The 27,884-nt window shown below is 47.6% G+C and overlaps 1 protein-coding gene across 8 annotated transcripts in view; it reads right to left on the bottom strand.

The window, feature by feature from the left end:
• BRD4 (bromodomain containing 4) overlaps positions 1–27,884 on the bottom strand; it is a 1,415,251-nt gene that overhangs the window by 231,190 nt on the left and 1,156,177 nt on the right. For all 8 annotated transcript variants that reach the window (XM_085654329.1, XM_085654330.1, XM_085654326.1 and 5 more), the window contains one exon: positions 27,097–27,726. In XM_085654329.1, coding sequence (XP_085510455.1) covers positions 27,097–27,726 — 630 coding nt within the window. The remainder of the gene's footprint in view (positions 1–27,096; positions 27,727–27,884) is intronic.

Raw genomic sequence — 27,884 nt, forward strand, 5'->3', positions numbered from 1 at the left:
ACTGGCTTGACAGGTGGCACAGGAGTTATAGAACTCCTTTGCCTTCGGGGACATGTTTGGCCACTAGAAGTAGCTGACTAGCCAACTCCAGGTTTTGGTCTGGCGAAGATGACCAGCTTGGGTCAATGTAAAGAGAAATTCTCTAAACATCGGAGGCACTACCACTCACCTAGTGGTCTTAGTGTAAAGAAGTCCCTCTTCCCATAGGTCCTGTGGGAGCCGCTGAAATTTCACTGTTACCGTGCACCAACTTGCTGTCTCAGGCTTCCAAGAGTAAGGTAGACACTCTGCTCTTGGCACAGTTGTTCCCTAGAGGGTCCGCCTAGACCCAGGGGCTCAACCTGGTAAGGTTCAAGCTCCTCAGGCTCAGGTCCCTCTGCGGATGACGGTTCCTCTCCCTGAGGAGATGGGTCCTGAGCTTGTGGCTGTTAAGAAGCTGGTTGCTCACACGTCTTACCTTTTCTCTTAGGAGGTTGGGCCATTATTCCAGACTCCAGCACTTCTTTTTCACCCTGGGCTTTGCTTTGTGCTCGGGTTTTCACGCATACCCATTCAGGGATTCCCAGCATGGCTGCGTGGGGCCTAAGCTCTACCGCAGCCCAAGCTCCAGATCTTTCCAAGCAGACATTCAAAAGGAATTGCAGAAGAAAAAACTAGTTACTTACCTGTAAACTATGGTTCTCCAGTATTATCTTTCATAGATTCACATGCTTGTATCTTCCCCGTCGTCATGGTGGGAGTCTCACGGTAACAGAATGACCACAGCAGTACCAGAAAAACTGCATAGCAAAATCCCATAGGGAATCATATTATTTGGTAACCAAACTCCATCATTATTTGGTCCAAAAGTGAGCCAATCAGCTGCCAGCCCTGACATCACACTCCCCAGCAGAGCCATCCTACCTCATATTTCCAGCCCGAGTGCGAGACAAGGATATATCTAGAGATAAAGAGGTTCTACCTGAGAAATGGGGAGGTGGGCGGGCCGCATGTGAATCTATGAAAGATGATACCGGAGAACCATAGTCTACAGGTAAGTAACTCGTTTTTTTCTCCAGTGTTCAAACTTTCATAGATTCACATGCTTGTATCAGAATAGCGAGCAGTACCTATACCAAACTGCGTTTCCAGTATAGAACCCCAAATAGTCTGTGGGCTGTGCTCTTCTGTCTAGAATTTTAAAATTCATAACAGTATTCAAAATATTTAAGAAAATAAATAGTGGGGGGAGGAGCCAAGATGGCGACCGGAGCAGTCGCTTGAGCGCCCGGCTCCGTCGGCCCTTGGCCTCGGACTATCATCCTGATTCCTATCCTTGCCGATTTTCGAGGTGCAACGCGTGCGACGACGCGCTGACTGCGCCGCCGCTTTCCCGAAGTCTTAGCCCGCCCGGATGCCGGAGTTCTTGGTGCCTTTGTTCCCCGCACTGGACCCCTGCTCTACTGTGGCCTCGGCCGGCCCCCTGGAAGCGTCGCAGTCACCGGACCCGCTGGTGCAAATCTGAGCCCCGAGGTCCCGATCCCGCCTCACGCCACGGACGGTCGCCGGGGGAGAGACGCCCGGACACCTCCTGCACCCTGCACCTGACGGGCTGGAGCTAGAGGGTAAGCCCCGGCGTGACGGGTCTCCTGCCCCGCTCTGTGGACCACGCTGTGGAAGGCTGCAGACCCCCTTCTTCTATGGTCTAGTCGGCTGCAAGAGAGCCCGAGGGAGGGGAGGCGACTGTTGGCTTTCACCTGTTGCGGCGCAGACCTGTTGGGAATTGCCTCCTTGTCACGATCCCCCCCCTGGCCACGGTACCGTTCAGCGGTAAAACATGGCGCTGATTGCCTGCTCGCTGCTGGGGGGTGATGCTCCGGTCTCGCCCGCTGCCCGCTTCGCCCTCCCTCTACCGGACTCCAGCTCCCCAGTGCCGTCCCGGATTGCTGCCGCTGTGGGGGCGCAGCTTCCGCTGACATACGGCTCCGTTCTGGCTGCCCTGCGGGACTTTCGTCTGCAATTGTGTGTCGGCTTGCAAACGCTGAGTGAGCGGTTCGACTCTACACTGTCTGCTGCGGATCGTGAGCGCCCCGTTTGTGATCAACAAGACGTGAGTCTGCCAGTGCTGTGGTCCTCCTGCGGGGAAGTAACGACTGGGTGTAGCGGTGCTCCACTGGTGTCGGCGTTTGGCTTTCCCGGCGCTCAGGATCAATCGCTCTCCTGCTCAATGGCGGATACTTTGTTTCCCCGGTCATTGCTGCCTGCTTTGTTGTTGCCTGCCTCACCGTGCCCGCAGGACCTTCCAGCTGAACTACACCTGACGACCTCGAGGAACCGTTCACGGTGGCCTACGGCTCCTTTTATGTGGAACTCATGTACTTTACAAGCCAGGTCTGGATTTTATATGGTGTGCAAGGGGACCTCAATAGATGATCGGCGGCCATTTTGTGACTCTACTTCTCCATCTTCTTCCAAGCGGCCATATTGTCTTTGTCTGTTCGGGATGCGGGGCATTCACGAGGGGGCGGGTTTAATCGTAAGCCCGCGATCGGGCCAGGGCTAGATTACTTTCTATCATCATAGTTTCACGGACGGGCTGGACTGGGACTGGAATTGTTTGCATATGTTGTGCGCACTCGTCGCGATCGGTCTGCCTTCATTTCCTTGTTGTTACATGCTATCTTCACACGACCGCCTTTGGGTGTAGTGGGGTTTCAGTGTGTGGAGGCTTGGTTGGCCGGTGGTGTCGGGTGCTCCGAGGATACGTGGGCTCCTCCCCGCCTCCTTTCTTCTTTCTTCTCTTAGTTTCTTTACTCTATTCCTACTTTCTCTCTCGTCTATATTTCGGGTTCATTGGGCGACAGGCACTATGCTGGGGGGGGGGGGCAGGCCATAGCCTCCGCATTGGTGTAGGGTGGGGGGGTAATTTACTGTTTCTTTTTAGTTCTATGGGCCTCTTTCTTTCATGTCTCTGCGCTATACTTGTTTCGATTCGGGGTCCGGGTGTGGGGTGGATTGAGTGGGGGCGGCTTTTAGGGGGTGCGTATTTACTACTGTGATGATCCTGTTATCTAACTGCATCGCCTTACTGTATGAGATTTTCTATGGCTGTTTTCATGATGCTGCTGCTCTCCAGTGTATGAAGCCGACTCGCGGACTCGAATCTCCTTGTTTCTATCCTTATTGATTTCTTTCTCGATAAAACTTTTTTTTGAAAACCTTAAAATTAACCTTCACTTCTCCTTCCCCTGGTGTCAAGGATCCCTCCAGTGTATGAATCCTGAATCATTGCTAATCTTGACCTTGACGCACAGGGGATGTACTGTTTGTCTCTGTGCTCAACCGTATTGTGGCCGGCCTGATGGTTGTAGGCCCGTATTTGTTCTTTTACTATGCACAAATAAAGGTTTTTTAAAAAAAAAAAGAAAATAAATAGTAAGACATATATACATTTGCAATATGTATACCAGAACATACATACACATATATATATATATATATATACACATACATATCTTGATAAATACCTTATTGAAATAGATGCCGTAGAACTGCCTGTCCCACCGCTGTATCTTTTTTCCATGCTGTGTCTAGACAATAGTGTCTAGTGAAGGTGTGCGCATTTTTCCACGTCGCAGCTCTGCAAATGTCCGGCAACGACACTCCTGCAAAAAGAGCTGTAGAAGTTGCCATCTTTCTTGTGGAATGCGCATGTACCTTGGCTTGTAAAGGTTTTCCAGCTTTGACAGGACACAAGGAGATCGCCGAAGTTATCCACCTTGAAATACTGGATCTGGAGAGTGCTAAACATTTCCTGGGACCAGAAAAGGCTACAAAGAGCTGGTTTGTTTTTCTGAACGATTTTGCTTTATTGATGTAAAATTTCAGACATCGTTTAATGTCCAAAGAGTGCAGTGCTCTTTCTGCAGATGATGAAGGATCTTTAAAAAATGTAGGTAAAACCACTGGTTCATTCAGATGAAAGTTGGAGGGGACCTTAGGAATGAACTTTGGGTTCGTTCTCAGAATAACTATCTTGTCTGAATTGCAGAAATGGTTCTGCAATTGAGAAGGCTTCTATCTCGCTGACCCTTCTTGTCGACGTGAGAGCCAATAATAATGCCGTTTTCCATGAGATAAACTGTAAATCCGCCTTATTTACTGGTTCAAATGGCGGTTTCATGAGCTGTGCAAGAACCGTATTAAGCTGCCAAGTAACCACTGGTCTTTGTACTGGGGGAAACATCCTGAAAAGCCCATTGAGAAATTCTTTAATAACCCTGAGACCAAAGAGATGGGTGGTCAGGAGCTCTCGTGTACCTAGATATAGCGGCCAAATGTACTTTTATAGACATATGAGAAAGTCCAGACTTGGACAATTTTAATAGATATGGAAGAATTTGTTCCGAGGAAACGTGAAAAGGATGCAGATTTTTAGATGCACACCAATGACAAAATCTCTTCCATTTAGCCGAATATGTTTTATTTGTAGAGATTGCTCGAGATCGTGACAGAATCTCCCGGCTTTCCTGAGGGATATTCAAAAGTTGGAACTCATGTTCGTGAGGTTCCATGCCGACAAGTTCAGAGATTTCAAATTTGGATGCATAATTTGAATGTTGCTCATAGTGATTAGATCCTGCACTAATGAAAACAGTATCCTGGGTGTCACTGACAATTTGAGTAGTTCTGAGAACCACGCCTGTCTCAGCCATGCTGGGCCAACTAGAATCAGATGGCACTGCTCAGATTTCATCTTTCTCAAGACTTTTGATATTAGCGGAAATGGGGGAAATGCATACGCAAACATCCCTGTCCAGTACATCTGCAGAGCATTGCCCCACGACCCTTTCTGTGCAAACCTGCTTGCAAAGTGTTTGCATTTTGAATTGTGGCGATCCTCGAACAGATCTAGCATTGGAGTGCCCCACAGCTGGAATACTTTGAGAAGCTGTCTTTGGTCCAATTCTCACTCGTGAGAAATCTTGGATGATCTGCTCGGAACATTCGCTCTTGTGTTGTCCACTCCTGGAACGTGTTGGACGTGAATCGATATGTTGTGATTCAGAAGCCACTTCCAAATTTCTTGCGCCTGTCTCGACAATATTTTTGATTTTGTACTGCCTTGTTACAGAAGGTAAAACATCGATGTTGAGCTGTCTGTCTTGACAAGTACTGTCGAATCGTGAATCCTGGGGAGAAACGCTTTTAGACCCAAGAAAATAGCCTTTAGTTCCAGCAAGTTGATGTGGAGCTTCGCTTCGCGCTTTGACCAGTGACCCTGAATTTCGAGCTCCTGGAGATGCGCTCCCCAACCTTGTAGTGAAGCGTCCGTCATCATCACAAAACTGTAGTTCTGTGGTTCGAAAGTCAGACCTTCCGTCAAATGATCTCTGATCTTCCACCATGACAGGGCCTTTAGGATCTGAGGAGTTATAACTATTCTATCCTCGAAGGATCCCTGAGACTGAATCCATTGCTTGTCTAGCAGTTCTTGAACAGGCCTCATGTGAAGTCTGCAATTGGGAAGTAGGGGAATACAGTAAGACATCATCCCCAGCAATGATTTGTAGATTCTCACTGAAACGTACTTTTTTATTTGCAAATGCGACGCCATATTTATGATTTTTTTAATACGTTCCTCTGAAGGATAAGCTTTCGCCTCCTTTGTGCGAATTATAGCTCCCAGAAATTGAAGAGACTGCGATGGCATGAGATGCGATTTTTCTAGGTTGAGTCTCAGACCTAGATGACTGAAAAGGTCCGTGCACGCCTGTAGAGAGTTTTGGGTTTCCCTGAACGAAGAACCTTTTATGAGCCAATCGTCTAGATAAGGGAGAATTTGGCGACCTTGAAGTCTCAGATGTGCCGCTACTGGCGCCATACATTTTATAAAGATTCTTGGTGCCGACTTTAGACCGAAAGGCAATACTTTGAATTGATAATGGCGCCCCGCCACCATAAACCGAAGAAACTTTGTGATTTATATGAATTGGGACATGAAAATAAGCATCTAAGAGGTCCAGGGATGCCAAATAATCTCCCTTGCAGACCAGAAGGAGTATTTCCTGCAGGGATAACATTCGAAAAGATTTCTTCTTGATGAATTTGTTCAAACCTCTCAGGTCCATTACCTGCCTCTTTTTTCCTTATTAAGAAGAAATGCGAATAAAAGTCTTTCCCTCGTTGAAGGGGCGGAACTTCTTCTATTGCTTCCTTTTGAAGAAGAGATAACATTTACGCCTTGAGGGCTGAGAGATGTTCTTGTCTCCTGTGTATAGGAGGATGATCTGGAGGCTTTTGTATGAACTCCAGGGTATGACCTTGTTGAACCACCTGCAAAACCCATCTGTCTGTTATCGACAGCCAAGCCGGATAAAAGGAGGAAAGGTAATGATTGTTGATGTTTGAACATGTGGCGGGCGCCTTGACGGAGTCACTGTCGTCTATTAGATTGTTGCGATTTACCTCTCGCAGATGATCTCCCTCTGGACTGTTGCTGGTATGTGTTTGATGAACGAAATTGTTGATTACTGGAAAATTGGTGATATCCATGCTGATTGTAAGGCTGATATCTATTGGATTGGAAAGAAGATCTTTGCATATTTTGTCCTCTAGATCCTCTTCTCCGAAAGGACTGGAATCTGCCCTGCTGAAGAGACCCCAACACATGCGCTGTATCCGTGTCGGTTTTGATACTTTGGAGGGCATCATCCACATGCTTTCCAAATAGGTTCTCAAATGGCATATCTACTATTTTTGCTTGCACTTCTGGTCTAAAAGAAGTGGTCTTCAGCCATCCCTGCCACTGCACCTGCCATTTTCCTGAACACCACTGATGACAAATCCATCGCAATGTCTATGGATTCCGAGGACGCCCTAGCTCCATCCTGTAAAATGGCGCTTCCTTTTTCTCATCCTCTGGCAGATGAGCTAGTAAAGGTGCTATATCTGACCACATCTGCCTATTATATCTGCTAATGAGAGCTAACACATTTGAGGCCTTTATGGAAGACGCTGCCATTACAGCAAAACGCTTCCCCGCACCATCCATTCGCCTTCCTTCTTTATCCGGGGGAGCTGCAGAAGTGGAAACCGGATTTTTGGAGTGTCTTTGAGCGGCTTGCATCACTACAGACTCCGCCCGCGGATGTCCAATTAATCAGGCAGGAGAAGATTCTGGGGCTCTATATTTCTTCTCTATCCGGGGCACTGAGGTAGCTACCGAAGCCGGGTTCCTCATTATTTTTAATCTTTCATCCCAAATGTGAGCGATAATTGGAATAGATCTAATGGATTTTCATGAAGCATCTTTGAAGTCATAGAGGAAACACTCAGCTTCCAGCTTCTTGTACCGGAAGCGGAAGCTCAAATCTTGTTGAAGCTTTCTCCATGATATCATGGAAATCTCCAATATCTTGTGGCGGAGAGTTCGCCGGAGATGGGGACGGAGTAGATGGAAGAATGTATTGATCCCATTCATCCCCAACCTGAGGATCCTGAAGAAGTTTCCCTTCTTCCGGTTGATCTGCGTCACTCTCCTCTAAATCATTCCTAATTGTAACAAAAGGGGGAAGATTGTGTTTTCTGAGTTGAAATTTTGGGAGAGGAATGAGGTGGTTGAACTTTAGCAGGCGTAGATGAAGTTTTAGAGGTTTGAGTGTTCGCATCAGGAAAACGTCGATAATAATCGTTTATCATAAGCCGTACGTCTGTTACCAGAGAAATTGGCATTGAAATAGTGTCCTCTCTCAAAGCAGATTGAGGTTCTTCCTCCTCGTAGTCATATGACTGCTGAAATGATTCATACCTTCTTGAATCTTGTGCAGGACGATCCTGGAAAGAGAAAACTTCCTGAACCTCCGGATATTCTTCATCGTCAGTCTCCTGGCTCTTTATTTGAAGTTGAGACGGACTATATGCCACTCCTGATGATGATTCTTCTTCTGACTGTAATTCCAGCAGATTAGATGGAGGAAGCGGAGAAATCTTTGTCCAGCCAGTATAATCTGAAGATTTCTTCATCGTCGACGATGGAATAGATTTTAATGAAATGGTCGCCTCTGCCTTTGGGAGACTTAAAAGATGCCATAGACAGAGCTCCCGTCGACAGGGTTCTCGTCGACGAGGAAGAAAACAAGTTACTTACCTGTAACTACAGTTATCCAGTATTGGTATCTTTCATAGATTCACATGCCTGAATCATTCCCCGTCGCCGAGGCGGGAGTCCCACAGTAAATACAAAAGTAGTGCCAAGAGTAAATAATAGTAGTAGGCTAAAAGAAAAAGCCTAAGGCCTAAGTCTTAGTAGCCTATCTACATCATTATAGAAAAAAGAACCAAAGATTGGTCCCAGCCAATCAGCTGCAAGCACCCTCCAGAACCTTCCCAGCAGAGGCAGTTCTCCTCAGATTTTCCTAGCACAAGTATACCAGATATAGAGAACTGACTAGCCGGGGAGGAGGGTGGGTGCATGTGAATCTATGAAAGATACCAATACTGGATAACTGTAGTTACAGGTAAGTAAATTGTTTTCTTATCCAGTATTGGGGTATCTTTCATAGATTCAGAGTAGTAAGCAGTATAACCATATACTGTCGTTTGCGGATGGTGGGAGACACTGGTTCATAAACTCCCAAATAGCATCCTCAGTGCTTGAAAAAACACATCTTTCTTTCTTTTTTTTCTTAAAAGAGTAGTCTTAAAGGAAGCAAAGCTATATCCAAGTTTTAGCCATTAAAGGCAGCTTTGGCTGTAGAACAGAGTATGCGGTGTATGTTTTGACGTGCACCTGTGGCTTACGTTATGTGGGAAGTACTAAGCTACAGGTGCACGTCAGGATTTTACAGCATCTCAGGGCAATTGTCAATAATGATAGTACATATCCAGTTGCCAGACATTTCAAGGCCATACACAATAATGATTTAAACTGCATTGGAGCCCGGCACAAGGATTTAGCACAGCTTTGTTCTCGGGGCTCATGGAGAGCTTGTATTCAGCATTTAATCACAGGAGCATCCATCCAAGGACTATATTTAACGGACTACATCCCCCATAACCCTGATGTACCGTCTCATACAGAGCAGCTGAATTACAGCGTATAATGTGGGTTTAAAAGGAAGGTGTGGCCCGGCATGCTACTTCGACCGCTGCAGCCTCTGACGAAGTGAAGCCACGAAACGCGTAAGGCTGCGGTCGCATGCGGTAAAAGACTGGGAAGCAAAGCTGTGTATGCCATTAAATGTTTTTTATTGGGGAAAAAAACGTGCCGAGTTAGAGTGCTACTTAAAACTTTGGTCCCCCACTGAGCCTGATATATATATATATATATATACAAATATTTAAAATCTTGCAGATATATAAATCTGTACATTTGCATGAATATTAAAGAATGGAATAATACATAAAAGGGCAAAGTATCCGAGTCTGGTCTTAATGAAAGAGATGGCATAGAACAGCCTGTCCAACCGCTGCATCATCTTGATGCGAAAATTGAAGACAGTAATGCTTCGTCGACGTGTGGACATTTTTACATGTCGCAGCACTACATATTTTCCGGAGTTACTCCAGCAAACAAAACTGTCGACGTCGATACTGTTCCTGTTGAATGAGCTTTGACTTTCCTCTGCAAAGGTCGGTTAGCCTTGTCATGGCAGAAATGAATAGCAGATGCCAGCCATCTGGCTATTGTTCCGCTTTGTTACAGCATTTCCAAGAGTTGCTTGACCATTCGCCACAAACAGCCGGTTGGATCGTTTGATATCCTTAGTTTTCTGTAGGTAGAGTTTAAAACAGTGTGTAACATACAGCGAGTGTAATGTTCTTTCAGCTGGAGTGGATGGATCCGGAAAGAATGTTTTTAATCTTACCGGTTTGTTCAAGTGAAATTTTATGGTACCTTAGGAAAGAACCTGGGATTTGTTTGAAGGGTTACATAGTCCCGAGCATAATGTAAAAGGGGGTTCATTTATAGTGAAAGCTTGGATTTCACAAACCCTTCTTGCGGAGGTAAGAGCCAGTAAATGGGGAACCTTCCAAGTGAGGAATTTGAGATCAGCTTTATGGATAGGCTCAAATGGACGCCTCATTAACTGCACTAGCACAGTGTTGATTTTCCACTCTGGAGGGGTGCTCGCACTGGAGAGAAGGCTCGGAAGATTCCTTTCATAAATTGTTTGATAAGTAAAGGCGAGCAGAGAAAAGGGAATTTTGAGCATTTCCTGATTCTAGAAAGTGCAGCAAGATGTACTTTGACAGGTGAAAAAGTAAGCCCAGACTTGGCTAGAGAAAGCAGAACTTGTTCTGCAGTAGCTTGAATTGAGTGAATATTATTTGCCTCACACCAACAGCAAAATCGGTTCCATTTGAAGCGATAAGTTTTGATTGTGCTTTGGGCACGAGATTTGGCCAATATTTCACGACAGTCTTGTGAAATGTTGAGGTTCTTGAACTCTAAGAAATCAGGAGCCATGCATGCAAGTGCAGTGACTGTGGGTCCGGATGAACCACTTGGCCTCCGACCCTTGACAACATCATAGGCGTCAGCAGTAGGCAAATGGGTTTGCCTTGAGACAATAGTAGAAGTTCCTGGAAGCAATATTGTCTTGGCTAACGGGGTGGAATCAGAATTAGACAGCAACCTTCCAGCTTCATCTTGCGGAGCACCTTCGGAATCAATGGTATTGTGGAAAAACGTACACACCAATCCCTGATCCCTGTTGAGGGAACCTGCTGGCATAATATTGACATTCTTTGTTCTCTCTTGATGTGAATAGGTCCAGGGCTGGTTCACCCCAAGCTTGGAACACTGTGTTCGCCTGTTCCTTTTCCAGCTTCCACTCCTAACAGTCAGACTGAGACGTGCTCAGCGTGTCCGTCAGGGTATTGAGGACACCCCTGACGTGTTTGGCTCTCAGGGCATCTTGTGGAAAGTGACCTATTCCCACAATTCCTAAGCTTCTTGCGAGAGCATAGCTGATTTTTATCCTCCTTGTTTGTTGATAGAATACATGCTGATGGTATTGCCAGTCCGGACTAGCACCGACTAACCCTTAATCCTCTGGAAGAATGCTTGGAGAAAACAGAAAAAACGGCGCGAAGCTCAGCCTGTTGATCTGCTGTTGTTTTTATCTTTGAGATCAAATCCTGCAGATGACCTCCCCATCCTTCCATGGAGGTATCGGTCGTTAAAACGAAATCTGGAATGGTCTGTAGGAACGTGAGACCCTGGGTTAGATTCTCTGTCTGCGACCACCAATGTAGAGAATTTATCATGTGCGGCGTGACCTTGATGGTATCGTCAAATGAATCCATGGCTTGTTGCCATTGAAGTTGCGGTTCCTCCTGAAGAGGTCGCATTTTGAGCCGTACCAAGGGTATGAGATGTATCGTTGAAGAGCACATCCTCAGGAGCGAAGCGAACATTCGGACTGAAACTGGCCCTTTTTTTTTTTTCCAATTAACCTTGCCAATTTTTGAAGATGCAGTTGGCGACCAAGTGACAAGAATGCGTTGCATTGGACCGTGCGTAACCTTGCTCCGAGAAAAAAAAACATGACTTGGAGAGGACATAACTGATTTGCTGTCGTTGACAAACAGCCGAAGAGAAGAGATGAATACATTCTGCTGTGGCAATCTTGGTTTCATGTTCTGAAGGATCTTTGAGCAGCCAATCGTCTAGATAAGGGAACACTTGTATTCCTCGAGATCGCAATGCTGCTGCCACTGGTGCCAAGCACTTCGTGAAGGTTCTTGGTGCCAATTTCAGCCCAAACAGGAGCACTTTGAACTGATAATGGGCGCAATGCACTTGAAAGCGAAGATATTTGTGTTGTTTAGGGTGGATAGGTATGTGGAAATACGCATTTTCCATATCCAGAGAAGCCATAAAATCTCCTTAGTTTAAACCACTCAAAATCTCATGACGACGAGGGAGACCCCTGGGCAGAGTAATAGGTGGCTGTTTGATGAATTCCAGGGTGTGGCCATTGGTTACTAGGTCTAGAACCCATTGGTCTGATGTAATTTCCTGCCACTTGTGAACAAAGCTGATATCTTCTGGCCCACGGGTAAGAAGGGTAAAATGGTTGGTGCCCTATGGAGATCACTGCTTCCTGTTAGCGTCTCGGCCTTGATACTGCGATCTCTTTCGACCACCCTGACGGGAGAAACTAGCCGTAGACTATCGACAGTATGATGTCTGGCTGTAAGGCTGTACTGGGATTGATACTGCCTATTCTGTTGGTTTTGGTATCCTCCTCTTGACGAAAAAACCACGTCCTCTCGCTCCTCCGAAAGATCTGCACCCGTATTAAAGGGTGCCTAATGATCCTGCAGTATCCGTGTTAATTTTTATAGCTAAGAGGGTTTCATCAATATGTTCACCAAACCAAAAACATCTTCATCATAGGCCATGTCTAGAACCTTTGATTGCCCCTCAGGTTTGAAAGTAGTGGCTTTAAGCCATCCCTGGTGTCCAAACACTGCAGCCCCTGCTAGCTGACGGAAGTTGGTGTTCACTATGTCCAAGGCGCATCTATAGTTTCCGATGCGGCACGTTCTCCTTCCAACAGAATCTTTCTTGCTTTCTGCCTTCGGTCCTCAGGAATGAGGTCAATGAGACTCGCCATGTCTGACCACATTTGACGGTCATAACAGCCGATTATGGCTAGAGGATTGGCAGCTCTAATAGAGGCCGCTGCTATGGTAGAGAGTTTTTTGCCTATAAGGTCCAGACGACGTCCCTCCTTGTGTGGTGATAGGCGTTGCGGGATCTTAGATCACTGTTGGGCGGCCTGTAAAATTATTGAAGCTGGCCGAGGATGACCCATTAGACAGTATGGGCTTTTAGCAGGTGCACAGTATTTCTTTTCTATGTGCGGAAACACTGCTGGAATAGATGTAGTCTAGTATAGGTACCACACTCGAGATCTTCCTGGACTCTTCTTTGAAATCATAAAGGAAACATTCTGGCTGTTCGACTAACTGGCAGTAGAAGTCTAGTTCTTGCCCGCTGTATTAAATTATGTACAGGATGCAGTCATAAATGAGGCCATCGTAGACAAACTCATCGTAGACTTGCTGTCGCAGACATGGGTATGTAGGCGAGGTTATTGCAGACGAGGCCGTCGTCATAGGTGACCGTCCTGAACAACCATCATAGATGAGGCTGTCGTAGACGACCGTCAGACAATGCCATCATAGATGAGGCCATCCGTAGATGAGGCCATCCGTAGATGAGGCCATCCGTAGATGAGGCCATCCGTAGATGAGGCAGTCCTATGATGGCCATTTGTGGCTGAGGCCATTCGTAGATGAGGCCATTCGTAGATGAGGCCATTCGTAGATGAGGCCATTCGTAGATGAGGCCATTCGTAGATGAGGCCATCCGTAGATGAGGCCATCCGTAGATGATGAGGCTGTCGTAGACGATGGTCATAGACAATACCATCATAGATGAGGTAATCATAGGTGAGGCCATCCGTAAATGAGGCAGTCCTAGATGAGACAATCGTAAGATGAGTTTTTCTTCGAGATGAGGCAGTCCTGGGCAATCTCATTGTAGAGGAGACCATCATAGATGAGGCCGTCGTCGACGACCGTCGTAGATGAGGCCGTCGTCGACGACCGTCGTAGATGAGGCCGTCGTCGACGACTGTCGTAGATGGGGCCGTCGTCGACGACCGTCGTAGATGAGGCCGTCGTCGACGACCGGCGTAGATGAGGCCGTCGTCGACGACCGTCGTAGATGAGGCCGTCGTCGACGACCGTCGTAGATGAGGCCGTCGCAGACCACCCTCGTAGATGAGGCAGTCGTAGACGATCGTCGTAGATGAGGCCGTCGTAGACGACCGTCGTAGATGAGGCCGTCGTAGACGACCGTCGTAGATGAGGCCGTCGTAGACGACCGTAGTAGATGAGGCAGTCGAAGATGACCATCGTGGACTACCATCATAGGAGGCCCATCATAGACGAGGCCATCGTAGATGAGGTCAATATTGGTGAGGCAGTAATATTAGACATGGAGTTTTGTAATAGACTCCTTAATGTCAGGTTAAACAGATTTCCCTGATGTAGGGATGAAAAAGGGAGTTGTAAGATCAGCCTCTGAGGAAGTTTTTCCCACTTGCCTCTCTCTGTGAGAAGTGCCTATCAAGACTCAAGGTAGGTCTTTATGGCTTTTTGCGCGCCCTCTGGAGGCTCCTGGCGCGACCTCTCCCTTTGACCTCTCCTATGAGGTGAAGGAATCCTCGTTGTTCTCATCAGAAGTGACAGATGAAAGTCTCTGTAGCCCCAATAATAGCCTCATCTCTCAGAACGTGAGAGTTATTGAGGAAAGGTTAGACATATTTCGTAGTCTATTACCTTGTTTCCTGCTACTCTGCCATATTACTGCCTTAAAAGGGTCAGAGAAACGAAGTATGATCTTGGATGATCCAAAAAGTAGTAATAGCTGAAGAAACTGAGCAGAGCTCAGGGAGACTCCCTTCACATACGACGTGCGGTGAAAATCTGAGGAGAACTGTCTCTGCTGGGAAGGTTCTGGAGGGTGCTTGCAGCTGATTGGCTGGGACCAATCTTTGGTTCTTTTTTCTATAATGATGTAGATAGGCTACTAAGACTTAGGCCTTAGGCTTTTTCTTTTAGCCTACTACTATTATTTACTCTTGACACTACTTTTGTATTTACCGTGGGACTCCCGCCTCGGCGACGGGGAATGATTCAGGCATGTGAATCTATGAAAGATACTCCAATACTGGATAAAGATGAATTATTGTCGAGCGAGGTGGTGGTCGACGAAGTCAACATCGACGGGGTAGTCGTCGCTGAAGTCGTTGACGAGGTCGAAACAGGTCTCCCCGTCGACGGGGTCGTCGACGGGCCTTTCTTCGACAACGATGTCTTAGTCGTCGCCGTTGACGCAGCTGTCATCGTCGATATGGTAGTCGGAGTCGTCGTCGACGGAGCTGTCGACGTTTTTATTGAAATCAATGCCGGCGACGCCCCAATTTTCGTCGACGGAGCTGAAGAAACTTCTCTGGACTCTGTAGATATTTTAAGAGGAGTATGAGGAAGCAAAGACGAAGAAGCCCCTCTGTCTTTCGTTTTCTGCTTTTTAAGCTCTATCTTCTCCTCAGAAGCATAAGATTTCCTCTTTTTAGATGATTTGGATTCCTCTTCAGAGTCAGAATCTGAAGTGACCTTCTTCTTTTGAAGCCACAACAGTAGTCGTGCCTCCCTGTCACGCAGGGTTTTCGCAGAAAAGGTTCTGCAATGCTTACAGTCCTTAGGCACATGTTTTGGGTGCAGATAATATAAGCAGTCCTTGTGGGGATCTTCAGAAAACAGTCTAGGTTTTCCACAGGATCTGCAGGGCCTGAATAGCCTCTTTTTAGAGCTTTCAGCCATAGTAAGCAAAAGAAATATGAAGCACAGTACCTCAAATCCAATAAACAGAAAGAACTTCCAGCTGAACAAGAGGTCAAAAGTTTACACAGGAACAAAACTGAGCAAGGCTCAGCGAGACTCCTCCTCACACGAAGGCGGTTGTAAATCTGAGGTAGGATGGCTCTGCTGGGGAGTGTGATGTCAGGGCTGGCAGCTGATTGGCTGACTTTTGGACCAAATAATGATGGAGTTTGGTTACCAAATAATAAGATTCTCTATGGGATTTTGCTATGCAGTTGTTCTAGTACTGCTGTGGTCATTCTGTTACTGTGAGAACTCCCACCATGACGACGGGGAAGATACAAGCATGTGAATCTATGAAAGATTGAATACTGGAGAACTCCCCATTCTAAGGACATCATAGCCATAGGATGAACCTTAGTTACATTATCAGCCTTGGTGACTGCATAGGTTTATCCAGTCACATACTGTCCTGTGGAAACCAGTTTTTCTGTCACCATGGGGACAGGGACCGCTGTATCCCTCCGGGCTTCTACTCTAGTACCATTAATCAAGGGTTGCCGTCTGTATTTTTTCCATGTTAGTGGACCAGACAGTTAAGGCGGCTAAATCTACCCAACCCTCAGTGACTAAAATAGCTTAATGTGCACTCTGATTTGCTCAGGGCACGCATTTGATCCCACCTGGAGACTTGCCATTCCAGGGTTAGCTGGAGAAACACTAGGGGGATTTTTTTTTGAGACAGGCAGGGTCTCCAGCTTTGTGTCCCAACTGTTTACAGTTGTAACACAATGCCTTTTGGGATCAAAGTTTCTACCCTTGTACCTATTTCAGGATGGTGAAGAGTTCTGGGGCCCACCATCCTGTGCAGGTTTTTGGGGGCCTTAGAATACTCTTTAGTTTTATCCTTAGGATGTTTACCTTCTTTCCCCCTAGGAAGGATTTGTAACCCATTTATTTGGTCTCCCCCAGTGACAGTCTAGGTAACCGTACTTTTCACCCAGTGGTCTGCCTTCTTCCCTAATTCTTAGGGAGAAGTCGGTATTATATAGCGCAAACTAGACCTGAAGGTATCAGAGTGCTTTACACAAGCATCAGTTGCGTAATAGATGGACACATTAATTTTTTTTGGTTAGGCACTGGGAGATTACGTGATTTGTCCAGAATCATAGAATGTTGAGTGTCCCTGCCGAGACTCGAACCTGGATCTCCAGCTTCGAAGTCGACCGCTCTAGCTGTTGGACCATATCCTCTCCCTCTTCTTCAAAGTCTCCCATTGTCGTGTCTGGCAGGTTCGGACGTCACCTCACCCCTATTCACCCGGCTTCACTGGTGCAGGTTACCTTGTTCCTGGGGCATCCATGGGTAGGGTGGCTCTCCAGCCTTCTCTCTTCCAACAGGTTTCTTCGGGGTCCTCCGGGAAGGGTCCCTCTTTAAAACTGCAACCGCAATTTCTCCATTGACTTCCATTGGGCATGTGGCTGTGTTTCCACAATGCACATAGCCTCCGTGGGGTTTTGGGTACTTACCTTGGGTGGTTCCTAGTTTCCCCAGCTCTTCTGAGTCTTCTGGTCCAAGTCCCATTCTCCTTTGCAGTTTACATTCCACTTTCTTAACAAAAGGTTTGGTCTCCCCCTGGAGACCAGCGTATATTTGTGCTACTCACCTGATTATTTCAAAGTATTCTTGTGTATTGTGTTGATATCTCCGGGTAGGAGATATACCAATGAGTAAATGATAAGGAAAATGCTACTTACCAGTATGCATCTGTTCTTGGCATGTAGAGCTGCATATCCACACACTGAGCATAGATCGCCACCTGGTGTTGGGCCTGGATTTTTGCACTTGTTTTTGTCTTGGAAAAGTCTTTGGAAGTCACGAGATAGGTGACTCCTCATTTAGATCATAGTGCGCATGGGCATCTGCTCCATCCCCAGATTGTTTTTTAGCCAGCAGGGAAATGATGGAGTTTTGTAAGAAACAGAAAAGATGCCCATGTATGCTGTACCTAAATAAGATAGCACTGGAACAAATAGAGGTTGCCGGGGAGGCGGGTGGACGTGCGTGGATCTGCAGCTTTACATGCCAAGAAACAATATTTCAAACTACTGCAACAGATACTGGTGGTCACCGCTAGGAACAGGTACTGCTATACAATCTATGCTCAGTGTGTGATCTGCAGCTCATATGACTCAAACGGATAATGCTACTTACCAGTATGCATCTGTTTGAATACAGCCTGGCCCACATTAGCTTGTTGTTTTGTTTGCACATCTACACAATAGTGCTTTGTGAATGTGTGCGGTGTAGACCATGTAGCTGCTTTGCAGATGTCATCTAAGGGAATGTTGCCTAAAAATGCCATTGAAGCCCCTATCTTTCTGGTTGAGTGGGCTTTAGAAGAAGTGCCGAAGAGAAGATGAATAAGATGATTTATGTCTTTGAAGAAACTCGAGGAGCGAGGATTTGTGCGTCGATCGGTGAACTGGGAAGTTCGGAACCGGAGCGCGAAGTTTTACATCCGAGCCCGATGGCGGAAAAAAACAATCTGAGGATGGAGCCGAAGCCCATGCGCAATACGAACCAGAGGAGGAGTCACCGAACTCGTGACTTCCAAAGACTTTCCAAGAGGAAAAACAAACTGCAGACATCTGGGCCCAACACCAGATGGCGATCTATGCACAGTGTATAATCTGCAGCTCATATGCCTCGAACTGTATGTTTTGCTTTGTGATAGCAAATCTGTATGCATTTGACAATCCACCATGCTATACCAGATTTTGATATGGGGTTGCCTTTATGTGGTGGTGAGGAGGACACGAAAAGTTGTTTTGTCTTGCGAAAAGGTTTTGTCCTTTCAATGTAATAAAGCAGTGCCTCTTTTAACATCTAGAGTGTGAAGAGCTCTTTCTGCGACTGTTTGTGGTTGCGAGAAGAATATTGGCAACTCTACAGACTGATTGAGATGTAAGGGAGAAATAACCTTAGGGAGAAATTTTGGATTGGTTCTGAGAATCACTTTGTTATGATGGAGTTGTAAAAACGGTTCTTGAATAGTTAGTGCCTGTAGCTCACTAACCCTGCTAAGGGAAGTCATAGCCACTAGGAAAGCAACTTTCCATGTTAGAAATTGTATTTTGCATTTGTGTAGGGGTTCAAAGGGAGGGTCCATTAGTTTTGTGAGAACTATGCTTAAAATTCCACACAGGTGAGGGTGGCACCCTGGGAGGAATAATTCTTTTGAGGCCTTCCATAGACGCCTTGATGGCAGGTACCCTGAAGAGCGACAAGTGTTGTCTATTTTGTAGGTAGGCTGCTATGACAGCGAGATGTAACCTAATAGATGTGTACGCTAAGTTACACCTTTGGAGATGCAGTAGATAACCTATGATGTGTTGAATAGACACATCTAAAGGATTGATGGTGTTGTTGTGACAATATATAACAAATCGTTTCCACTTTGCTGCATAGCAGGCTCTAGTGGTGGAGCGTCTAGCTTCTGTGATAACATTCACACAGTCAGGGGGAAGGTTTAGGTAACCAAACTCTAAGATCTCAGTGTAGGAAGGTGGATATCTGACTATGGTTACCCCCAACTTTTTGCCTAGTGTCTAGCTGGTTTTTCGACTTAGTGGGCCTGAGATCCTGCCATTCAGGGTCTCAGGCTGTCTGCTCTCTCTTTAAAATGGACTCCATGTACCCTAGGTACATTCTCAATTGGTAAGGATCACCTTATTGGACCCTGTACAGTGTACCCTAGGCCTCCCAGGGGCTGCAGCATGTATTATGCCACCCCTGGTCTGGCCTTCCAATCAGACACAACTGGCTGATCACTCAGCTGGGGCAAGGTCGTGTAATCACCCCTTGCTTAGATATAGTATGCCTATATCTACCCTTATATATAGACACGTGTACCTATCAGTCACTCCTATGGCAGGCCTTAACAATCCTGGAGGCAGAGTGCTTGGTAACATGTGAGATGGTGCTCTAGCATGAGCTGAGCCTGTCTGCAGCTTTCGGAACCATGTCCTTATAGCTGTTCTATGATATAGCCTACCATATACTCTTAAAGTGCCTTATAATCTTAAACGGTTATGGTAACTATGGTTTGGCTTTATCGAAACATGTCGTGTAAGGTGTCTAACACTTTGGAATAATACCCCCATACCATTTCTGGACATGAGGATATTATTCCCCCCTTCTAGAGGGAAAGACATGCTAAAATCATACTTCACTGTTAGCCTCTGACCAAAGCCTCAGCATCACAAAATGGATGCTGCTGCCACAGACACAAGTCTGACCTCCTGCTGCTGGGAGTGATCCCGGCAAGGGAGGCTTGGACAATAGGTTTCCTGCTTGGGGAGGTGCTAGCACCTCCCCAGACAGACTTTAGTGTATTGGGGCAGGGAGGGCTGAAAGGAATGAGACATGCCTGGGGCACACAAGGTGTTCCTTGCATAGTCCAGTTCAAACCGGCGCTGGGGCACTCCAGCCCCAGCTCTGGCGCGAAACTGGACAAAGGGAAGTGGGTGTAACCACCCCCTCCCAGGTCCCACCCATAAGGCGTGACCTAGCAGGTATCCCAGCCCCCCAGATTAGTATAAGAGTGGGAGTTGGGCCTCAAGACTTTAGATTATCCTGAACCTGCAAACTTGAACAGAAACTCTGGACCTTCGACATTCGACGAAAGAAGAAGACTGAAGAATCTCCCTTGTGGCCAAGGAGTGGCTACCCTGTGCAAACAGGCACCATCAAGAGACTACCCTTTGCTTTGCCCAAGTTCTACGAGGAACCGACTGCAGAGCCCGACCAGAGCCTTGACTTCCAGACTTCTCCGACCCTGAACCACATCCACAGCAGAGCTGAGATCCGTGGAGGCGACGAGCGACGTGGGACCGGCTACCTGGGAAAAGTGGCTAGTATCTTCAAGCGCAGCTTCTGAGGCACCCTCGAAGTTGTGCACCGGGGATTGAGAAGCCCCAACCCCAAGCACCATCTGCACCGAAGATCAGCCCCTCACACTCCACGAGTTCTGCGTGGGGCCCTTCAGCATTTTCCTGCTTGCCGCGTCTGTCCGGTTGCTTGCCCGCTGGCTAGTGGCCTTTGTGACGACGCACCCTGAAATCTTCACTGCTGGTTTGGCTCCTCCAGACTGGCTCCTGCTCCTTTGAAAAAGAGAAGCACCCCAGACCTTCCTGGTCTGCACCAGAAGCAAGTCCTCCGTTCTTCGTGGGTTCCGCTTGCCAAGGCTTGGTGAGTCCTAGTCCAACTTCGACGCCGCCGACAGCAAGAGCCTTCGTGGGACAGCTCGCCTCCTGGTCCTGGTCGTCCTCGACGCTTCCTGGTCCTCCTGGCTGCAGCGACAAGCTTCACCTTCACCTGTAACCTTCACGACATCGCCTGGTTCCTTCCTGGTTCCACGCGGTCACTGGCTAGTGACCTTGACTCTGTCCCTTCTGCTTGCAGGTCTCCTCTCTTCTTGATCCCAGCCTTGGGATCCACCGGACACTCTTCACTGACTGCCTGTCAGCATCTTTCTTCAGGCATCCATAGGAGTCGACGACGAAACCCGACGCAACTTCACCCCTATGCACCCGCAGCCTGTGGGCTCGGTAACTTGGGTACTCCGGTGCTCATCAGGATAGTGACTATCCTAGTGTCTAGTTTTCCAGTCTCGACTTCCTAGCTACTTCGGAAGTGTCCTAAATCTATCGATTTCTAAACTGTACTATTGCTATTGACTTTTACGCATTACGCGTGAGTGTTTCCACTCTGCACACGAATCCCGTGGGCCTCCCACTTCCTAACCTTTGGTAGTATAGTGTAGCCCCAGCGATTCCCTAGGCCTAGGCCTATTCTATTTCCGTGATAGTGGTCCTTATACCACTTACTTAGTATATGGTTTGCGTGGCCCCTAGGGCCTAACTGTATTACTTACCTGTGTGACTTAATGTATGCTTAAATAAGACTGTGTTGTACTTACCTCTAATCTCATAAAGAGTGCTGAGGGTTTGACTAGAATAAATACACTTTATTTTATATATATATCTGTTGTGGTGTCCTTTCATTTGGTATTCAAGGGATTATATATGGTATCACAGCTGGCTTCACATGCCATTCAGAGTTTAGCCTAAGACTGCTCTTGTCCATGCTACCACTAGGATAGCTGGTCTATAAGGTTGACTTTACAACCAATCACCATAAGGGTATTTGGACTGATATAGGGTGTACACTAGAACTAGTGACATCATACATCAGGCCAACTTCTCACACTCAGGAGCCGATCGCTAGGTTGAGCTGTGCTGGTTCCGGGTGTCTGATCTCTCCATGGTTCTGGGTTAAGAGACGTGGGGAGAGGTGTAGTTTTTGGTGCGGGACTACGGATAGTTCCAGTAATGTGGTGTATCACGGTTGTCTGGCCCATGTTGGAGCAACTAGGATGAGAGTCAATGAGTGCTGCTGCAGTTTGTGCACCGCCAGTGGAATGAGCGGGAGAGGCGGAAAAGCGTACGCAAATCTGCCTGATCAATTCATCCATATTGCATTGCCTTTGGATAATGGGTGTGGATATCTGGCGGCGAAGCTTGGGCATTTGGCGTTTTCCTGTGTGGCGAAGATATCTATCTCTGGTTGCCCCCACATCTGGAAAAATGGTTGAAGAACTTGCGGCTGAAGTTCCCACTCGTGAATCTGTTGAGTCTGACGACTTAATAGATCGGATATGTTTTGTTCTGGATTCCCGGAACATGTTGGGCTACGAGAAAAACGTTCTGAGGAATAGCCCATCTCCATATGCATTGCGCCAGTTGAGAGAGCTGTAGGGGGTGTGTCCCGCCTTGTTTCTGTATGTAGTACATGGCTGTCATGTTGTCGGTGCGGACTAGGACAGACTTGCCCGATATTTGTTTCTGGAATGCCTTTAGGGCTAGGAATATGGCTAGTAACTCCTGGTGATTGATGTGGAGTAACTTTTGTTGAGGTGTCCACCTGCACTGCATGGTGTGATGTAATAGATGAGCTCCCCAGCCGGAGAGCGATGCGTCCGCTGTTAGCACAATCTGTGGAACCGGCTCGATGAACGGTTGCCCTTTGGAAAGATTTTTGGTGTTCCACCACTGCAGAGAGCGATGCGTGCGACCGTCCACCAACACCAGATCTGTCAGCTGACCTTGAGCCTGGTTCCACTGACGTGCCAAACATTCCTGCAGTGGACGTATCTGGAGTGTTGCATGAGGTACTATAAATATGCAAGAGGCCATCATTCCTATCAACTGCATGAACACTCTAGCTGTAAGAGTGTGTTGCGGCTGAAATTTTGTGATGAGGCTTTGTATGTTTGCTATCCTGGTTGGGCTGGGATATGCAAGTGCTTTTAAGGTGTTGATTTAGGCACCGAGGCACTGTTGTATGTGGGACGGCTGTAGGTGAGACTTTGCGTGGTTTACTGTAAACCCTAAGTCGTGGAGTAGTTGGATTGTAGCGTGAGTGTGATGTACACACTGATTGTATGACTTGGCTTTTATGAGCCAGTCGTCTAAGTATGGGAAGACGTGGATGTGCTGTCTTCTTAGGTGAGCCGCAACAACCGCCAGACACTTGGTGAATACTCTGGGTACTGTGGTAACTCCGAATGGGAGTACCTTGAATTGGTAGTGCTGACCGTCCACTACAAACCTGAGATATTTCCTGTGAGAGGTGTGAATGGGGATATGAAAGTAGAGGTCCTTGATTGACAAGGAAATCACTTTGTGAGAGAAGAGGAAGGACCTGTTGAAGCGTGACCATGTGAAAATGGTCTGATTGTATGTAGAGGTTTAAGGGTCTGAGGTCGAAGATAGGTCTCAGAGAGCCGTCCTTCTTTAGGATGAGGAAGTATAGAGAGTAATCGCCTGTGTTTTGTTGAAGCAGGGGGACTGGTTCTATTGCATGTTTTTGTAGGAGGGAGATTACCTCCTGCTTTAGCAGCAATAAATGTTCTAGTGACATTGGGCGCTGACTGGGTGGTATGTTTGGGGGGGTAGAGGTGAGTTCTAGACAATATCCTGATTGAACGATTTGTCTCACCCACCTGTCTGTGGTGATGTTGTTCCAGACAGGTAAGAAATGTAGCAATCTTCCCCCGACTGGAGTGCAATGGTCCGGGGGGAGCGGAGGGGAGTCATTGGGTAGGGGTGGAGGAAGAGCGAGTATTGTTGGTCTTGCCTCTACCTTTGTTATTATTGCCTCTGTAGCCTCCTCTTTGATAACCTCTGGTGAATGTGGTCTGGGTGGGAGTCTTGTAGGACGTGGAGGGGTTGTCAGAGGAGTAGCCTCTGGAGGTGCCCTTGTAAGAGGAGCGATGAAAGGAACGTCTGGGAGCTTGCTCCTATTGATTTAGCCGGTGTCTTTTTTAATCTTTTCTAGAGATGAATCCACGGCAGGCCAAAATAGATGCCCCTGATCAAATGGCTGGTTAAGGATGGAAGTTTATACTTCAGGTTAAAACCTGAAATGCGTAGCCATGCATGTCTACGCAGAAGGACACTTGTGTTGATGGCTCGGGAGGCGGTGTCTGCCACATCTAGAGCGCAACGAATGGAGGTGTTTGTGATGAGCTTACCCTCTTGTATGAGGTCGTTGGCTTTGGTTTTTTATTTGTCAGGAAGGTGCTGCAATAGGGTCTCTAGCTCATCGTAGTGTGCCCTATCGTATCTGGCTAACAAAGCTTGAGTGTTGGCAATGAGCCATATATTAGCTCCTTGTGACGCTGTACGTTTACCAGAGGCGTCCAAGAGTTTTGACTCCTTATCAGGAGGTGAAGCGTCCCCTGAAGTTTGTGAGTTAGCCCTCTTTCTGGCATTGGAGACCACTAAGGAATCCAACGGTATTTGGCGCTTCATGTATACGGGGTCTGCTGGGGCAGATTTGTATTTTTTCTCTGTCCTGGGGTTAATAACCCTAGCCCTAACAGGATCTTTGAACACCTCAGGTGCATGTTTCATTATCCCTTTTAACATAGGGAGAACAGAGGTGGACTTTTGTGATGTATCAAAAGTGTCCATTAAGAAATCCTCTTCCACAGTCTGTATGTAAATCAACCCTGTGGTATTGTGTAGCTCTGTGAACAAGCTGGGTAAAACCTATGGTATCCTCTGGAGGGGAAGGTCTAGAGGGGTAGATGTCGTCTTGTGGTACATTAGGGACATCTGGTGTATTGTAATCGTCCCAGGGGTCTGGGGTATAAGGCGGACTAGGATCCCCTAGTGGTTCATCATCTGCACCCTCCCCCGTGTCATCAGAGGTGTCATCGTCCACTGGTGGAGGAGATGGTGTAGGAGAGTGGTGTGGTGGGGAGGTGGAGAAGGGAGTCTGAAAGGAGATGTTGAAATGTCTCTTTTTAGGTGGAGATGGAGCCAGTAGAGGCATTTCCATTGGTCTCTTCTTGAAACTGAGAGTCAGTTGACCTGTTTTTGGGTCTTTAAGAAGAGTTTTTTGGGTGGAATTCGGTTTAAAAAGCTCTTCTTGTGGAGGCTGGTATTTTAGCGCAGACTTTTTTGGTTCCGAGGGCTTGCGTGGCACCGAATCTGTGGTGGATATGTGCTCTTTTGGCTTTGAAGCGTGAGATTTTTAAGTCCCTGTCGGAGCCTGTGGAACTGGTTGTTTTTTCGGTTCCGAAGGTTGAACTTTTCGGTAGTGTCTTTTTACTCGGTTCCGACTACTTTTTCGGAGTCGAGGGGTCGGTGCCTGTTGGTTTCGGTGCTGAGTGCGTCGATGTGGAGGCAGTGTTTGGCACGGAGTTGGAGGAAGGTTTCTTTTTGGGTGCCGGGGTTTGGGTTTCGGCAATGATGCCAGGCTGACTCGATCCCAAGTGCCCTGAAAGCTTAGTTGTCGACTTCTTTGCCAGGCCCGAAGGCGGTGTGAGAAAGTGCCATCTTTCTTGCATGGTATACGCCCACGTTTTGCTGAATTGCTGAATGTACTTTGAGTGTGCCCTGGGCTCCTGCCAATCAGGTACCCAGGGGCTAGGTTCGTTCCCTAAAAACTGTGCTGAAACCTAAACCCAAATTAGCAAGCCCTGGCCACATGTCAGCACCTGGTAAATGGTACACTAGGTACCCAGGGCCTTGGGAAGGCCCCAAAGGGCTGCAGCACTTATTGTGCCACCCTTAGAGGCCCTGTACCCTGACACACACACACACTGCCCTTGCAGGCTGAGTGTCTGGGTACAGAACCAAACAGTCGACATGGCACAGCCATGTCCACAACACACACTGCCCTGGCATACATCAGCCACCCCTCTAGCTGGGTGCCCTATGCCAGTGGTCTGGATACAGGTGCATAAGCCCTGTGCCCCTACAGTACCCAGGTCCATTCCTGGGCACTGTAATTGCAGTGCTGCCATTTAAGAGTATATGGTACTGGGAGATCGTCAACACGAACTCCACAGCACCATGATGGCTCCACTGAAGACTGAGAAGTTGGCATCAAACTTCTCAGCACATTAAACCCGCACTGATGCCAGTGCAGGATTTAATGTACAATGCACGACAGAGGGCATCTTAGAGATGCCCCCTGAACCTAACCTACAATCCACGTCTTGTCTGAGGGGCTGCCTAGGCTGCCAAACAGCAGACATGTTGCCTGACCCCTGCGTAGAGAGCCATCTGCTCTCCTGGGCCTGTAACAATGCACATCCTGGGCGAGGTGCTAGGTCTCCTCCCCCCGGATGGGCAGGGGAAGCTTCAAAGGCATGCCACCTTTGTAAGCTTCTCCAGGCCACTTGCTGTACTCAGCAACTGGCCCCTACCGGTTCTAATCCCCCACTCTGGCGGGAAGACTGGCCGGAAACCCCAAGGAAGGACAGGGGGTGTGCCGGCCTCTGCCAACCCCACCCCTCAGGTGGAGGAGGCAAGGTGAAGCACATCTCCGGGCTCTCGCCATCTTGAAGATGCCCAATCAGGACTAGGCCACTGCTCCCGTCCCACAGGAGAGTGGCAGGATAGGGGGTGTACCCATCCCAGGGCAGGGACCCAGGGGCCCTTGCCCTTTACCTACCTGTAAAGCCCCTATATTTAGTTTTTAGGGGCACCCTGAACCTTCCTTCCTTAGATCCAGATTCCGAAACAGCAAAGAAGATCAAGAGACAAGAAGACCTGCCGTGCAGCTGCTCACAAGAGGAAGACACCAACTGCTTTGGCACCAGCCCTACCGGCCTGTCGACCCTCGAACCTGCTCGTGTTTGGAGGGGTTTTGGAGGGGAGAGGAGGGGGTCGGGGTCGACGTCACTACTTACGACCCGCTGCCCAGGAGTGATGTCTTTGACGGAGTCATCGGCTTCGGAGGCGCTGATGGGGCCTCCGAATGCTAAAGCCATATTGGCGAGGATAATATGCTCTGTATAGACACAATTGTAGTGTACAAAGGAGAAAGTGTTGCCTCACAAGGAGCTGAAGGCTATACGGACTTGTAAATAGGACTGCAGTGTTGGATTGTAGAAAAAGACACAAGACAGCATCTTCAGGGCTCCAAGTTAAGTTTTAGCTTGAGCACTGACTAAAATCAATGTGGTTGGTAGAGGAGGAAGATCTCTTAAAGGTTGATCTTAAAATGGAGACAGATGTATAACTACGATTAATAAACATGAAGAGACATTTGTTCAGGATGGGAATGGGTGGCTTAAGAATAGTATAGTGCACCACGTATAAATGCCACAAGCTAAGCAAAACTTACCGGCTGTGTATGGATCAGGTTTGTGATGTCGTGGAGAGGGATGATGCTGGATAACTTGCTGCAGTTTAGCTTGCTGCTGTGGATGCGGATGTTGTGGTTGATGTTGCTGCTGTGGTTGATGCTGCGGTTGATGGGGAAGTTGATGCTGTGGTTGATGGGGAGGTTGATGTTGTTGCGAAGGTTGATGATGGTGTTGTGGCTGTTGTTGAGGGACAGGCTGAGGCGTCTGAATGTGAGAAGGGAATTGCATAGGAATGTGAACAGGCCGGTGTGGATGTGGCAAATGCTGCTGTTGCTGCACAACAGGATGGACAGGCGGCTGCTGGGGAGGTGGGGGCTGCGACTGGACTTTCACAGATGGGAGAAGGGGAGTCTGAGGTGGCACTTTCTGCAGCTGTTGCAGGTAGTGTTGCATCTGAGTAGTGCTGAGGGGCAGACTATGGTGAGCAGGAGGTGTCTCTTCCTCTTCCTCAAGCAGAAGTTGTGGGGGCTGAGGCAATGGTGGCTGGGGGATCAAGGACTGCGGAGTTAAAGGAGGAGAGACAGCAGGGGGGCGCGTAGGTTTCGGAGGCAGTGCAGCAGCTCTGTTACTAGGCCTTGAGGGCTGCTGAGGCAAGGCAATGTGCAAAGCTGGAAACAAAAGATACAGATTGCAGTTGGATTTGGAATTCCACACAGAGTTAAGGCAAATGCACAAACTTAAACTCCACATGATACACAGCTCTTTGTGCGAAGGCCACAAAGTAATTGCTAATCTCTGCTTTAGTGATGTGAACAAGTATTTTATT

The sequence above is a fragment of the Triturus cristatus genome, chromosome 4_1 (assembly GCF_964204655.1).
Source record: "Triturus cristatus chromosome 4_1, aTriCri1.1, whole genome shotgun sequence".
NCBI classification, from domain to species: Eukaryota; Metazoa; Chordata; class Amphibia; order Caudata; family Salamandridae; genus Triturus; species Triturus cristatus.